The sequence below is a fragment of the Mastigoproctus giganteus genome, chromosome 10 (assembly GCF_048544385.1).
Source record: "Mastigoproctus giganteus isolate SK-2022 chromosome 10, ASM4854438v1, whole genome shotgun sequence".
In the NCBI taxonomy this organism is placed as follows: Eukaryota; Metazoa; Arthropoda; class Arachnida; order Uropygi; family Thelyphonidae; genus Mastigoproctus; species Mastigoproctus giganteus.
The window spans coordinates 114,841,196-114,858,882 of record NC_143584.1 but is presented as its reverse complement, the minus strand read 5'-3'; the positions used below and the strand labels follow the sequence as shown (position 1 = coordinate 114,858,882).

Genomic DNA, 17,687 nt, shown 5'->3' with positions numbered 1-17,687 from the left:
TGCAGCTGAGCAAAGGCAGTTCACAATACAAATAAAGGCATTTTATAACTTCACCTAGACAATGTTTTGCAAGAAAGAACCACTTCATGAATATTATTATGGAAAGTGATGACAGAGTTGCAAATTTCTTTCACTTCTCCTGCCAAAAAAACCAAAAGGCTCAATAAGAGCTATGTAAACATGGCATCTATAATAAGTCCTCTATGTTCCATCGAACTTGAAAACCTTCCAAGCATTTGGAAACTTCTTAAACAAACCTTTCCCCAAGGCTGTGGCTATGCAAGCTACTTGGTTGCAAAGTTTTCATTTACACCAGGCCTAGCCAACTCAAATCATTCCTCGGCCACCTTGACACTACAATTTTCCATGGGCCACACATAAAATAAAACAATCTTTTAAAAATAAAAAATCAAATGCCATAAAAATTTATTTTCTTCATTCATTTTTATTATATATCTATATCAATGAGATATTTGCTTTTCTTTCCGATCACTCAATTTTTTAAAATCTACTTCAATATTGGTGGTTGCACATCTTAATTGATTTTCATCTATTATTGAAGCTCGAGATTTACTTTTAATCAAGATTTGCTTTTAATAATTTCATTTTTGTAAAGAAATTCACAATTTTTTGTGCAAAAAATCTTAATTTGGGATACTTTTCTGCTGTCACATACGTGTTGTAAAAGCTGATTTTTGATGTAGTGGTGTGAATGTATTTTAATTCATTGTTGCACTGTAAATCAATTACTTCCATCTGCAGAGTTTCCGGTTCGAAGAAGGGAAAGAGTGGTGGGGATTTGGGGAAGTACAGCTGGTCTAGTATTATATTTCTCATTATTTAATGTGCCTAGTGCAGCTAGTGAACGATTTCCCGCTGATGTTATTTATTTATTATTTTTTTTTTTTGTCAGTTGTTGGGGCATCGGCTTCTGTGGCCATAATGTACCGCCCAAAGTTTTTGCATTTTGTACTCTGATCCAAGCCCGAGGGGGGATTCGAACCCGTGACCTTTGGGTTGTCAGGCGGGCACTTTACCCACCCGACTAGCCCGGTCGGCTCCCGCTGATGTAGTCAATAGTCTAAAAATCATCTGGCAGGCCACATGCAGCCCACGGGTTGGCCAGGCCCGATTTACACCCTGAATAAAATTCAATAGCCGTACAGCATCTGTGGTGTCTTCGCTTTAAATCATGTGATTGAAAGTTTCAAACAGAACATAAAGTTCTATTCCTGTAAGCACAATGACATGAAGATGGCCAGACATGTCTTGTAATGGGTGGATATGATCAGGCTGCTACAACCCTATGTGCTGCCAGTAAGTGAAATCAAATTTGCCACCCCAAAACATTTAGATTACAAAATAATTATTATTTTGTAATCTAAATAGTGTAAATAATTATTATTCATTTATTTAAAAAGAAAAGAATTACAACATAACTCACTTATAATATAATGAAACAACAAACAAAAATAAAATCATTCTGAAATTCTGGAAATTAACTTTAAATTCTAAATCACAGTAATCATACAGTCAGTCCTCGTATGACACGTGTTTACACTACACAAATTCAATCATACATGATTTATAAATAGGGGAACGATATCTTATGTAACACGAACAGAATTCGCTTATGCACGATTCGCCTTTGTGTTTACAAGAAATGGCAGTCGAACGCGGAATCACCCCAACTGAACGCAACACGATAGGAATGAAGAGAAGATTCTGAAAATGTATTTGTGTGTTTTATATCAGTGAAGGGGAAACACATTTCACCATAATAACGTAAAAACCAACACAATTCCAGCTATCGGTATAATCACAAATGCAATTAGATCGAGTTTACTATCAGTTTATAACAGATTCCACTAGCATAAACGCAACTGGAAATTGTTTTTATTGTTTTACGGTAGTAACCCCTAGAAATGTGCTTTAGTAAAATGTGAGGTGTTAATAGGGTATCTCTGCCTTTACGGTGTTGTTTATTCAGTTGCTACACGCGCGCAGCTTTGTTTACGTGTATCAAGCATGCCTCCTCGTTTTGTAATTATGCTTTATTCCCTAAAAATGAGTAAAATACTTAAAAGGCGTGAAAAGGAAGCGTCCTGGTGAAGACACTGCAGATTCAGAGAGAAAAAGAAAAGCAATATCGATAAGCAGAGGCGGACTGGATCAAAAATCCTTACCCAGGAAAATTTATAGTGGCCTCATACTAGCGTTTATGGCCAAAATCACACCGGCCTCCGGCCCACCGGGGTTTCCCCGGTAAGGCTTATGGCCAGTCCGCCTCTGTTATTCGGTTTTTTTTTTTTAAGGAGCATTAGCAACTAAGGCCATATTGCTCCGGGATATGCGGTGGTCATTCCCTGACCTTTCTGCATCCTCCGTATTTGGTGGTGACGGGCTGGAAGGAGTACAGAGAAGGGCAACAAGATTAGTGAATGGAACAAAGGGGTGTTCTTACGAAGAAAGGCTTAAGTTTTGCAAATTACAGAGTCTGGAGACTAGGCACCATCGAGGTGATCTAATAGAGGTATATAAAGCCTTGAATGGTTTGAGCATGCTCAATGCCGATGGAGATTCTTCCTCTTGCTCAGAATAATCACCTGAGAGGGCATAAATTGAGATTGAGGAAAGAAAGATGTAGGATAGATGTGCGGAAATTTGCCTTTAGCCAGCGGGTAGTTGGTTGGTGGAACAGACTTCCATCCCTTGTTGTGGAAGTTGATAGCCTAAACAAATTTAAGGCTCAGCTGGACAGGTATTTCGAACAAACGGAGAGGTGAAATGGAAGTGTTTTTTTTTTTTTTTTTTGGTTGATGCTGCATAAGCTTGCTTTCTTGCATCATATGCCTCTACTAATGTTAACAAAAATGCCTTGCTTTTTGTGTGAGTGGGACAGCTAGGCAAAGGAATAAGCATTAGGATGTCAAGGTCTGGCCAAAGAGGTGGAGTTTGTTGCCTAGATCAAAGAAAATGATTCATAACCACTGATAGACCCCCAAAAACTGTCCTCCTTGCACACCAAACTGGGTTTGACAAAACAGTTTATGAAAGCTTTACCTTAGGAAGGTTCCTGCTTCAACTACCTTTGTACTAAATTCCCATCAATCACCCAAAGTAAGCTAAAACAAGCTATTTTTTGTTAGACCTCAAATTTGCAAACTGATGAGGGGCTGAGACTTTGAGGGAACTATGAATAAAAGAGAAAAACAGGCATAGATTAGCTTCGGGTCTGCTATTGAGAACTTCTTAGGGAACAGAAAGGATCTAGACTACAAGAATATAGTTTGAAATACGTTGCAAACTGATGAGGGGCTGAGACTTTGAGGGAACTATGAATAAAAGAGAAAAACAGGCATAGATTAGCTTCGGGTCTGCTATTGAGAACTTCTTAGGGAACAGAAAGGATCTAGACTACAAGAATATAGTTTAAAATACGTTGGCAAAATTTCAAGAAACTAGGCTGCAACACAAGTGTCAAGGTATTACACTTCCACATTGACTGACTACCTCACAGAAAATTTAGGAAGTGTTAGTGAAGAACAGGGTGTGAGGTTTCAGTAGGAAATTGAGATGTGGAGATGAAGTACCAGGAGAGGTGGAATGGCAACATGATGGCTGACTTTGGCTGGATGTTGAAAAGGGACTGTAAAGTAAAAGGATCTGCAAGAAAATAAAAAAAAATGAAAATTTAACTCATTGTGGAGCAGTTTTAACGTGAGTTGAGTGGACTTTTTTTTTTTTTTTTTTTATCACACTGCTCTTTTTAATAGTGTTTTCAACATGTATTTAAATATAAGAATACAGTAGTATTTTGTTATAATTTCACAGTGCACAAATTTGTGAAAAATCAAAGTTTCTTTTGTGATTTTTGAAGAAACCTGATGTGATGGAAACAAATGGAAGTTTATTTTTGAAATCAGTATTAGAAAATGATTCAGAAACACCCTTTTCTTTGAAAACATCAGTGAATTTTTTTCAAGATGCAGAGTAATATAATTTTTGTATATAAAAGGACTTGTCCGAGACAAATTACTGTAAACACTGTTTCTCCTCTCAGAGATGCAATAAAAAAAAAAAAGAGTATACCAGTGGAACGCTAATTACAAACAGCTACCTATGGAGGGGAATATAGCTACAGTTCATCAAGTGCATTAGATTAGTTACTAAGTACACTTTTGTCAACAGCAGATGACATCCTATCTGTGACCGGAATAATTTGACTTCCACATCAACTACTTCCCAGAAAATCTAGGAAGTGTTAGTGAAGAACAGGGCAAGAGGTTTCAGTAGGAAATTAAAGACATGGAGATGAAGTACTAGGAGGGGTACTTAGGATAGCAAAAACTGCTAAGGGCTAAACTAGACAAAAATATACATGAAGTGACAAGTGATTTATGGAGAAATCACATGATTTCACTATGGCGAGAAAATTTGGTTCTGATTTAGTTTTCTAAAAACAGAGTAAATTCTAGAGCATCAGAAATAAACACATGGCAAAATTAGTAAATCAGTAGGACTGAAGTAATGGCCACCAAAATAAATATTATACAAATAAAGAAAAATAAAAGATTATCAAAACATATAAGAATAGCAAAACAAATTTTGGTCTAAAGAATAGACAGACAGAATTAAAATTTTCAACAATATATTTAGCAGGAAGAGCTTTCTGCATTTATTGTGGATGTTGCATCTCTGCTTTCCTGCAAAAGAACAAACAAGGAATTCAAAGTAGGGCTCTAAAGTAAAAAATACTGCATTAGAGCTTTTAAATTATTTTATCATATTGTTTTATACATTAGCTAATGACCTGGAAATAAATTATTTTTTAACATCACATTTCAACTAGTCTTTTTTTTTTTTTAGAGCTGGACTGCAAAGGGTTAATTTAAATTTATCAAAGAGAATAATATAAACAACCATTTAAAGTCTGCTTGACAAATGACTAAATGCACGAATCAAAGCAGTCATTACATGAACAGTCCCACTCCACTACTTTGATAATAAAGCTCACCTGGATTTAAATTTAGTAATTTTGACTTTGAATACAATAGCAACATTGGAAATAAATTTTTATACAAATATTTGATAATGCACTACAGTAGTCATATATTAATAAGAATAAGGGAAAAATATAAATAAAAATAAATAAATAATAGGTAAAATAAGAGTTTGTTATTTGTTATTTGGTTTTTAGGAGCATTAGCAACTAAGGCCATATTGCTCCAGAATATGCGGTGGTCATTCCCTGACCTTTCCGCATGCTCCGTATTTGGTGGTGACGGGCTCGAACCCCGGTCTAATCAAGAAGCGTGTGCTACGCACTGCTGCTCCTTCCCACCTGGCTATGGAAGCGCGTAAAATAAGAGATATGGTTAGAAAGTTGAAATTAAATTTTTAAAAGTGGGATGACTGTGGCAATATGGATACAATGTTTTTACGGCTGTAAGACATACATAATAGCCAGTGGCTTCAATTCCTGTGTTTTACAAAAAAATTTCATGTGTTTGGCTATCCAACCAGGCCCCACAGCAGAATAATCTAAAATTTCCTACCCTGAAGTTATTTCTTTAGATTTGGAAATAGATGGAAGTCACTAGGGACCAAATCTGGTAAACAGGATGGATATCTTTGTGAATTTCAGTCAGAGTCCAGTTCTTTTTCACAAAATATCTTATAATAACTCTGACCTCAGTCTTCTCCATTTCTTAACAGAGGCAGTACTCCTTCAATCAGTTGCTCACCGCAACAAAAAAAAAAAAAAGGATTGTTATGATCGGTCTCTAATTTCATGTATGCACATCATGCAGGTACGTAATACATATTTCAAAAGGACCTGAAATTAATTATTTCAATATTAGGTAGAGCAACTTTATCACCCCTTATACAGTTAGTCATATTACTGTCTATTAGTATGTCTTACAGTAAGCCATAGAAATATACCCATATTGCTATAGTCATGCTAAGTTTTAAAATTACTTTTACTTATTATTTATTTTCCTTTATTTTGATTAATACATGACTATGGAAGTGCATTACTGATATTGGTAAAAAATATTTATTTTCACGATCATTATCAACATTTATTTTCCTTTATTCTTATTAATATATGATCGTAGTAGTACATTATTGATTATTGGTACAAAAAATTTATTTTTGTGTATATTATAAAGCTTTAATACTAATTTATAAGTAATATTACTATTACATTCAAAATTATCAAACTTAAATCCTGGTGATCAGTTTTCTTTTAGACAGCAAGTTGTTAATTACTGGAAATAAATATGTTACCACCATAGGTAGTTGAGGCTGACAACTCGGGGTAATCCAACAGTGTCACCTGGATAGTTACCAACAAAAGGAGGGAAACACATAGGTTGAATTTTTTTTTTTTTTTTTTTTGGCTATGTAGCAAAAACTCATGACTCCCTAGCACTATATGGTTAACATTAATACTGATACTTCTCTCATTGTCTTGTATAACAATTTCTGATGACATGGGATGGCACAAAGCAAGTTCTGAACATAGAAATGAGAAACATTGAAGCATCCACCAATTCCCAAAATGAAAGTGCTTTTCCATTCTCTCCATAAAGCTCCAACAATTGTGTGGAAAACGCTCTTTCCTGTGGAACTTTTGAGGAGGTGCCAAAAATCGTGAAACCCATTGGGCTGCCACCTTACACATGTGCAGGAACTCATGCATTATGGTGTAAACAGACCCATGGCTAATGTTCACTTCATTTTCTATTAAATTTATAGTTGTACATCTGTCTTCAAGGACTAGCTGTTCCATTTTAGCCGTAATGGCAAGGTTAGTGTCTGAGATGGCTCTTCCTTCTCTTGGGTTATTGTACACACTGCTTTTCTCACACCTGAACCATCTTTTCCAATTTTCACAGTCTCATATGGTGGGCATTCACCCCATATACAGCTTTCATCTTGGGAATTTATTTTGCTTCCTTGCATTGCAAATGAAGAAATTTTATAATGAATCTGACCTCAACCTTCTCCGCCAGGTATACTGGAGAAGGTCGAGGTCATCACTGTATTCATGACTAGTTCAGTAACTGATGGATCTAGAAAAACAAATGAATATACACTGAGTTATGAGACTTAGTAGCTTGTGTCTACACACACACACACACACACACACACACACACACACACACACACACACACACACACACAATATTAAATCCCTAACTCAAATATTTTTAGATGAGGGTAAATACAGTACTTATTGTCTGCCGCTCGTATATTTTATTAGTTAGTATAGCATATGGTTATTAGTGTATGGTGAGCATAAATGCACAGCAAATAAAATACTCTTTCCCAACATCTTAATTATGAATTTAGGTAACAAGAACTCACTTGAATTTCTATAATTTAAAAGTGATCCTTTGCCTACAGGTCTCTTAAAGATATCTTTCAAATAGTTTGTGCCTTTGTCCACTTCTTCCTGAGACTTTTTCAAATTTTCGTTTATACGATGGGTACCACTACATATTAGGATAAAAGAAACAGTATGCTAACTAAAAAAAACAAACCAAACAAATGCCTTTTTTGTTATTGAGTGATTCATAGTAAAATTACCTATTTAGATGTACCATATAAATATGAAAAATTGGTGAAACTTAAATTTTATTTAAGGGGCATCAAACTCAGAAATGCTCAGCAGCAACACAGATTTGTTCTCAGGGAGCTAGAAAGCCACACAAATGATTATTGGGTGGCTTGAGGGCTGCACTAATGTGCAAACAGAATATCAGCAGCATTATTCAGCAAAATATATTAAATACAGTGAATGCCACTTAATTTGATCATGGATGTTATCACTTTTAGATTGTCCTGATCAGCATATACCAATACACAGAAAGAATGTTGTTTATTGTAATCAGTCAGCACTTTGGTATTTGTTATCACTTTTTTGGCTTATTACAGTTTATGCATGTGCAGTAGAAGTAATTACATAATATTCCAATTTATTCTTGAACTCTGACACATTTTGTGTCAGAATTCAAGCTACTGCTGTTGTTTTGTAAAGTCTGTATATTTGTCAGTGACATTACTCCGTGAAAGAAAGTACCATATCTGTACTCCTACCAATCGGACTGTTTTACACTACAACATTAACCCTTTTCTAATTTCTGATTTTAATATTTTCGTTATTTGTTTTTAATGCTCCTGTGTATGGAGTCATAGAAACACCAAGTTTCATTTTTATTGATGACTTTCTCAAAAAATAGTGGAAAGTCAAATTAAAGTATTTTATTTTGCTTGATTTTCATGCTTTCTTTCATTTTTATGTACACCTTTCTTAGTATACATTTCTGCTCTGTATCAACAAACAACACTTAACAGCTGTGTTCTCATTTCTTCAGTTATTGTTATCAGTTTAGATGAGTCCCGAGGTGAATGCATTAAGTGGCATTCACTTTTTTTTTCTCATTGTGCAAAAATACACAATCTCATAACTATCAACATTCGTGACAGTTTGTATAACTTATGAATTTTATTCCAATTTTATATTAGGATATCTCCTTTAAGTGTTACCATTTGGGTCACTTATATACAGTAAAATGTGCTATGAAAGCACATAAGTTCTGAAACTGGCTCAATAATTAACTTTTAGGTTTTTTTAAAATGAGTCTTATTTATTATTATTAATATCCATGTGATGCAAGGAAGCCTGAGGCTTATGCTGCACCAGGGGGAAAAAAAAAGTTCCCGAGTAACTCTGAGAGAGAGAGAGAGAGAGAGAGAGAGAGAGAGAGAGTCAAAAGTAGAAGGGAAGCACCAAGAAAGAGAAGAATGATGATATCCAGCTCAGGACCCTGGGTGTGCCAAGCCCATACTCACTAGATGTGAGCCCCCGGGGTTAATTTGTTGTGGACAATATGAAATCAAGAGAAGTTCTATTAACTGGCAACAACAAGAAACGAGGAATGACAGGTAGCAAATTTTTCAGGTTAGTTAAGATAGAAGTAGATGTCATGATGAAGCTGAAGCATGCCAGCCAAGCATTTGAAAACTCACATAAATCTGTATTTTCCAACTTCTCATAAAAAAAAGATGGCCTTCTCAATTAGCACTGGGTTTGGAAACAGGGGCACCTTCCCCTTGTCTCAAAGTTAATCAATCATTCAAAATATTTTCTGATTTGGCTGGCCTTAGGATTTGGAAGAGCACAACAAAAATTTTATTTCACATGAAGGCAAAAATTCTTATAACCTCATCTTTTAATTCTGATGTAGATTGATGAGTTCTTTATCAAGTTATTACTTGCTTTCTCCCTTCATTGAGACTACAGTGTGTGTGGCTGCGCATTTTTGAAGCTCTTAATTACAGGTTAGTTTATGAAAATTTTGGGTTTTTTTATTTTTTTTTATTTTAATATACTAAACTGTAGTTAATACATTAGACTTTCAGAATAATGGCAACCTTCGGGGATTCAAGATGCTATTATTTCAATTTTTACATTATCTAGAAAGTTTTATTTTTAATACATTTAATGCAGAAATAATGAGACTAAATAAGAAATTGAGAGATTAAGAATGCAATTTTATTTACTGCACATAAAAATCATAAACATGTTGATAATCCAATGTTACATTCTGTCATTAATACACTCCTGTGTACGCCCTGTTCTATTTTCTTTATTATATCTTCTAGTTTAGTCTGTGCGAGTAGCAGTGGTATTGTCACCATCCTTTCCACACTGGGTGGAAAAGTCCCAAGTTCGAATCCTATCAATGGTGACCCTGTCAATGGTGCTAGGAACTTTACGGGCTTTTTTTTTCACTCAATGGCTGAGTTAGTTGGTTTCAGGCATAGATAGCAAGGTTTTTTCCCCCATAAACTGGGGCTTTTGGTCCAACAAAACAACACAACAAGCAAATCGACCAGAGAACACACACAATTTACATAAACAATACATATGGGTTTATGAATTAACTTTCTGGTGACCCTACTGTAATAGTTTGGATTATATCGTTTGTCACTAAGCTTTAAATGTTGTTCTTCTTTTCTTCTCTGTTATGAGGTTTATTAACTTTAGGAGCCACAGTGAGGGGTTTTTAATTTAAAATAAATGGAAAACACCAGTATAATCCATGATATCAGTACAGAATTCACTTTCAAATTTGTGGACGTAAACAAATACAGTAATCATGTGACTTACTGTTTTCTTTTTTCTGCACTGCAAGATTTCGGAGCTATTTGTAAACATCCGATCTCAATGTACCATTAGTTCGAATGTTCCATTATTTTGGGTGCCGTTAGCTGGAACGTTCCATTATTTGGGGTGCCATTATTTTGAAAGTCTACTGTATATAGTTTGAATTTCTATGGTCACATAGGTTAGTTTATTTTATGTATTTAGATAAGTATTTGGAAAGCTACAGCTTAATATTCAGATAGCATTTGTTATCGATATTTTGGCAGGGATATCGTAACTTTTGTTCAGTAACTTAAATTTAACTTCTTCAGTGATTTAAGTTTTGTCAACAGTTTAATTTCTGTGATATCTTGTTAACATAAATTCTGTAATATAGAGTATATTTTAATTTCAAAATCTTTGTAAAGTTCAAATTTTACTTAAATTATGGTTGCTATAAGGTCCACTTACAATAACAAAGTCCGGGAACATCGGGACTCAAACAGAAATGCCTGTGAGCATTCCAGTGTGAGTCGCAACTTCATTGTTTGTACAGTACAGCCTGTAGCATGTATTCTAAGGCTGGTCTAGTAGACAGACACAAAGTCAGAGAATTTGAGTCACCAAAGAAACAAGTGCTTGCCCTAGAAACAAATGCAACTGGGAGCTAGTCGGGGACTCAAGTATCTCCTGACCTGCCAAGTGATGCACCCCTGATTTGGGTCCCAGAAAAGAATAGTCAAGTGCAGACAGCTCGGCTCAAAGGTGATCTAGTTTTATTGGGAGGCTCTATTGTCAAGGAAACAGTTACCATTTTTTGAATTAAAGATAGGTTGTCCAGAACCAGTGTGTTTGCCAGGAACAATGATTGATGATGCTACCAACAGACTGTCGGATTTTAAGGGAGGTAATGAGAGAATTATTATTCATATGGGGACTAACGATATTAAACGTACACAACCTGACCATCTTACAGGCGCATTTTAGCCGCAGTAGCTCTTGCGTCAAGAATCCTTAAATCAAATCAAATCAAAACCTGACCATCTGTTGGAGAAATATAGGACTATGCTGAAAAAAATGACTTCAAAGTTAGGTCAGAATATCAGTCTGCAATTATGCCCAGACACAATAGGAGGGACTATATGTTGAAAGCCTTGTGGATTAACTTGAGACTTGAGGGAATCTACAAGGCTCTACGGGGGGAATTTTTATCAGTGTGGCCCACACTTGTAGGTAGAAGGAATCTGTTTTGTAAAGATAGTATTTATTTGAGCAAAGGTGGTGCAAGGATTTTTGCCAGTATCATTGAGGATACCCTAAGGGTTCAGGGAAACTGCTAGTTAGGTGGGAGAAGAGTAATTTAGATCCACGTTTATCTGATGATATGAGTCAGAGAATGCTTGCAATCACCTCATGAATTCTTGTTTGTTGCCACAACAGCCAATGTTGATAAGATGTTCTGAGAGTAGTAATGTTTCAAATGAGAGGGAAGCTATAGCTTGCAATACAAACCTAAAGAACTTCAATGGATGTGTCAAGGTAGTAAGCTATATAAGGTTACTTAGGATCAACACTGTGTCTACAGTAATGTCAGGAGTGTCATCAATAAAATGGCTGAATTTGAACTCCTGGTTAGGACAACTAATGCTGATATAATAGGACTAACAGAAATGTGGTGCCACCTAGAAACTGGTGATGACAAGTTCCACTATGGTATGTATAATGTACTTAGGAAAGATAGAAGGGATGGAGGGGTCATGCTTCTTATCACAAGCAGCCTGAGTGCTAAAAGAGCACTTGCTGAGTCAGAAGTTACTTCTGCCAACATAGGATCTCTGTGATGTGAGTTAGGTGGAAACAAAAGTATAATGAGAGTGAGAGTAATCTACAGACCAGAAGATTGTGAAGAGTATGATGAGAGTCTGTTGTACATGCAGATGAATTGGGCAAGTGTGAGTTTCTATGGGCGACTCAATCTGCCTCTAATTGATTGGAATAAGTGGGAGGAAAACTCACAATGAGAAAAAACTTTTCTAAATAAATTAGATTATTATTTGTACCAGCATGTTAAAGAAAGCACAAGGGGTGAGAATATTCTTGACCTCATCATTACTAATCATTCAGATGACATCACAGGGTTTAGAGTACAGGAACCATTGTCAGGAAATAATTGTGCAATTGTCAGCCTGAAGGTGAATAAAGATGTTGCAGCAGTTAAAGGTAAAGGCACGAGTTTGGAAGAGCAGACTTTGACAGTTTAAGGCGCTATATGGCATCTGTGAACTGGGCAGATTGCAGAGGGATGGCAAATACATTTGAATTATGGAATACATTAACTTTAAAGAAGTCATGATGAATGTATACACACCTTTAAGAAAATATTGCAGGAAGAGGATGCCAAAATGGATGCCTGTGGAACTGGTTGGTCAGATAAAGCAGAAAAAGATAGCAAGGGACAGTTACAGAGCAATGAAAAGTACAGAAGCCTACAACAGGTACAAGTTAATCTGTAATAGCATTAGCAAGGGCACATGAGGCAAGAAAGTAAGCATATATAGCATCGGCTAAAAAAAAACAAAAAAAAAAAAAAACAAACACCCTTCTCATTTCACCCATCCACTCGCTCCAAATGTTTCTCTATCAACTTCTACAACGACAGATGGAAATTTGTTCCAGCAATCAACTACCCGCTGGCAAAAGGCAAACTTCTGCACATCTATCCTACAACTGTCTTTCCTTAATTTAAATTTATGTCCTCTAAGGCAATTATTCTGAGTTAGATTCCCATCAGCATTAAGCATGCTCTAACCATTATTGGGAGGCTCTATTTCATGGAAGGTGAAATGTGTTTCCCCTTCCATGAAATATTCTAATATATAAGACCAGTTAGTTTAACTTCTGTTCTGAGTAAAATAATGGAGTCACTGATGCATTGCAGGATCATCTAGACAAGACTGCAGCAATAATTCAGACACAGCATGGGTTTGTTAAGGGAAAGTCTTGTCTGACAAATTTGATTGGTTATTATGATATGGTTACAAAGGAACTGGATGAAAAAAATAATTTTGTTATCATATACTTGGATTTCAGGAAAGCTTTTGACACTGTTGCACAAGGAAGACTACTGTACAAATTGGAGCAGAATGGTATTAAGGGTAAATTGCTACAATGGATAAAAGGATGGTTGAGTGGGAGAAGACAGACGGTGGTAATCAATGGGTGCTGCTCTTTGTGGACTAATGTTATTAGTGGAGTTCCACAGGGTTCGGTGTTGGGTCCACTGTTGTTTTGTATATTTATAAATGATATTGTGAAGGTATATCAGGCTTAGTGTCGAAGTTAGCAGATGATACAAAGGTTGGCAGGGTTGTTAATGACAGTAATGGCAGTGTGCTACTGCAACAGGATCTAGGAAATTTGGACAGATGGGCTGAGAAGTGGCAACTGAAGTTTAACCTTGACAAATACAAAGTACTGCACATGGGTAGAAGTAACCCCAGAGAAATGTACCAACTGTGTGGTACTACACTTAAGGTGGTAGAAAATGAAAAAGACCTGGGAGTAATTATGCAGTCAGATATGAAGTTTTCTGAGCAATGCACACAGGCTGCCAGAGCAAGTCATAGGGTTTTGTCAATGATATACAGGAATTTTGCTAGCAGGGAAAAGGAGGTGATTGTCCCTCTATATAAGGCAGTGGGACGCCTTGAGTACTGCGTACAGGTCTGGAGGTCCTCATTTTAGGAAGGATTTAGATTTGCTTGAGCGTACACAGAGAAGGGCAACAAGATTGGTGAAGGGAATGAACGGATCCTCTTACCAAGAGAGGCTTACCAAGTTCTGCAAATTGCAGCAGCTGGAGACTAGGCACCTGCGCAGTGATCTGATTGAGATGTATAAGGCCTTGAATGGGTTGAGCACGTTGAATTCTGATTGGATTCTTCCACTTGTTCAGATTATGAACCTAAGGGGGCATAAATTCAAATTAAGGAAAGACAGATGTAAAACAGATGTGCGAAAATTTGCCTTTAGCCAGCGGGTGTTTAATTGCTGGAACAAACATCCATCTGTCATTGTGGAAGTTGATAGGTTAAATAAATTTAAGGAGGAACTGGACAAACATTTAGAGGGATTTGTTTTGTAAATTTTTTTTTGGATGATGTAGCATAAGCTCATACACTTGCTTTCTTGCATTACATGCCACTACTACTACTACATTCAAAGCTTTATACACCTCAATCAGATCACCGCACAGGTGCCTAGTCTCCAGACACTGTAATTTGCAAAACTTAAGCCTTTCTTCGTAAGGGAAACCCTTTGTTCCATTCACTAATCTTGTTGCCGTTCTCTGTGCTTGTTCAAACAGCTCTACATTCTTCTTAAAATGAGGCCTCCAGACCTATATACATTACTCAAAGTGTGGCCTGACCATTGCCTTATAAAAGGGGATAATCATCTCCTTATCCCTGCTAGAAAAATTTCTGTATATCATTGACAAGACACCATGAGCTACTCTTGCAGACGAGCTGCACTGCTCAAAAAACTTCATATCTGCCTGCACAATTACCCCCAGATCCTTTTCTACCACTGTCAGTGTAGTACCACACAGTTGATATATTACTAAGTGGGAAGCATTCAAGGAATTAATCATGAAAATTACTAAAAGTTTCATACCTATCAAGAAATAGTGTTCAAGGTTTAGGTCTAAATGGTTATCAAATGAACTAATGAGACTCGTGACAGAGAAGAAAAATGCATGGGAATGCCTATAAATTATCAGGCGACACAGAAGCCTATAGTAGATATAAGCTAGTCTGTAATCAAGTCACAAAGGAGGTTAGGCAGGCGAAGGCAGATTACAAGAAATCTTTGGCAAAGGATGCTAAGAAAAGCAGCAAGGATTTCTTTACTTATATAAACTCTAAAAGGAAGGGGATGAATCTGATTGGTCCTCTTGATATCGATGGTTCAACTGTTGATGATCCTGCTCAGACAGCAAACAAACTGAATGAGTATTTTGCACCTATATTCACACAAGGAGTTATTAAGGTTTGAAAATGCCAGAAGGTTATCATATTGTAGCAGGGTGCTTAATGATTTTGTAATAACTGAGAGCAAAGTGGAGGAGAAATTGTTGAAGTTAAATATAAGAAAGGCACCCAGGGTGGATGGAATTTATCCAGTTATATTGAAGGAGGCAGTGAGGAAAGTTAGCAAATCCTTAGCCATAATTATGAGAGCATCCTTGAACTCAGGGGAGGTCCCCACGGCCTGGAGATGTGCAAATATAACCCCAATTCACAAAGGGGGATTGAAGGTTGACACGAGTAATTACAGACCAGTTAGCTTAACTTCGAATCCGAGTAAAATAATGGAGTCACTGGTTAAAGATGCATTGCAGGATCATCTAGACAAGACTGCAGCAATAATTCAGACACAGCATGGGTTTGTTAAGGGAAAGTCTTGTCTGACAAATTTGATTGGTTATTATGATGTGGTTACAAAAGAACTGGATGCAAAAAATAATTTTGATATCATATACTTGGATTTCAAGAAAGCTTTTGATACTATTGGGCACGGAAGACTACTGTATAAATTGGAGCAGAATGGTATTAAGGGTAAATTGCTACAATGAATAAAAGATGGTTGAGTGGGGAAAGACAGAGTGGTAATCAATGGGTGCTGCTCTTTGTGGACTAATGTTATTAGTGGAGGCCACACAGGGTTCAGTGTTGGGTCCACTGTTGTTTTGTATATTTATCAATGATATTGATGAAGGTATATCAGGCTTAGTGTCGAAGTTAGCAGATGATACAAAGGTTGGTAGGTTTGTTAATGACAGTAATGGCAATTTTCTAGATCCTGCAACAGGATGTAGAAAATTTGGACAGATGGGCTGAGAAGTGACAACTGAAGTTTAACCTTGACAAATGCAAAGTACTGCACATGGGTAAAAGTATGCCCCAGAGAAACGTACCAACTGCGTGGTACTACACTTAAGGTGGATAAAAAGTATAAAGTTATAGAATTAGGTGGTAGAAAATGAAAAAGACCTGGGAGTAATTGTGCAGTCAGATATGAAGTTTTCTGAGCAATGCAGACAGGCTGCTAGGGCAGGTCATGGGGTTTTATTAATGATATATAGGAATTTTGCTAGCAGGAAAAAGAAGGTGATTGTCCCTCTGTATAAGGCAATGGTCAGGCCACGCCTTGAGTACTGCGTACAGGTCTGGAGGCCTTATTTTAGGAAGGATGTAGATTTGCTTCAGCGTGTTCAGAGAAGGGCAACAAGATTGGTGAGAGGAAAGAAGGGATCCACTTACCAAGAGAGGCTTAAGTTCTGCAAATGCAATGGCTGGAGACTAGGCACCTGCACAGTGATCTGATTGAGGTGTATAAGGCCTTGAGTGGGTTGAGCATGCTGAAGTCTGACGGGATTCTTATACTTGTTCAGATTACGAACCTAAGAGGGCATAAATTCAAATTAAGGAAAGACAGATGTAGAATAGATGAGCAGAAATTTGCCTTTAGCCAGCGGGTGGTTAACTGCTGGAACAAACTTCCATCTGTCGTTGTGGAAGTTGACAGGTTAAATAAATTTAAGGAGGAACTGGACAAACATTTAGAGGGAATAGTTGCGCGAATTTTTTTTTTTTTTGGCTGATGCTGCATAAGCTCATACACTTGCTTTCTTTCATCACATGCCACTACTACTACTACTCTGGAGTTATTGGTTCCCATATTCAGTACTTTACATTTGTCAATGTTAAACTTCATTTGCCACCTCTCAGCCCATCTGCTCAACCTTTCCAGATGCTGTTGCAGCAGCAGCATAGCGTCAGTAGTGTCCTTAACAACCCTGCCAACCTTTGTATCGTCTGCAAACTTGGACATTGAGCTTGATATACCATCATCAATATCATTTATAAATACAGAAAACAATAATGGACCCAACACCGAACCCTGAGGGACTCCACTAATAACATTAGTCCACGATGAGCAGTGTCCATTGATTACCACTCTGTCTTCTCCCCATCTCAACCATCCCTTTATACATAGCAGCAATTTGCCTCCAATGCCACACCGCTCCAATTTGTGCAGCTGTCCTCCATGTGCAACAGTGTCAAAAGCCTTTCTAAGGTTCAAATATATGATATTAAAATTATTCTTTGTATCCAGTTCCTTTGTGACTACATCATAGTATCCAATCAAATCGGTCAGACTAGGCTTTCCCCTAACAAACCCATGCTTTGTCCAAGCTATAACTGAAGTACTGTCTAGATTATCCTGCAATGCTTCTTTAATCAGTGCCTCCATTAATTTCCCTGGAACAGAAGTTAAACTAACAGGTCTGTAATTACCAGTGTCTCCCTTTGATTCTCCTTTGTGGATTGGGGTCACATTTTCACATCTCCAGTCCATGGGTACCTCCCCTGAGTCCAAGTAAGCTCTCATAATTATGGCTAAGGGTTTGCTTACTTCCTTTGCTGCCTCCTTTAATATAACTGGATAGGTTCCATCCACC

The 17,687-nt window shown here is 36.9% G+C and overlaps 1 protein-coding gene across 1 annotated transcript in view; it reads right to left on the bottom strand.

Moving 5' to 3' along the window:
• The window catches only part of LOC150079236 (protein brambleberry-like), a 190,781-nt gene that overhangs the window by 14,640 nt on the left and 158,454 nt on the right, over positions 1 to 17,687 (bottom strand). The window contains exon 9 of the mRNA XM_090382238.1: positions 7,378 to 7,505. Coding sequence (XP_090238364.1) covers positions 7,378 to 7,505 — 128 coding nt within the window. The remainder of the gene's footprint in view (positions 1 to 7,377; positions 7,506 to 17,687) is intronic.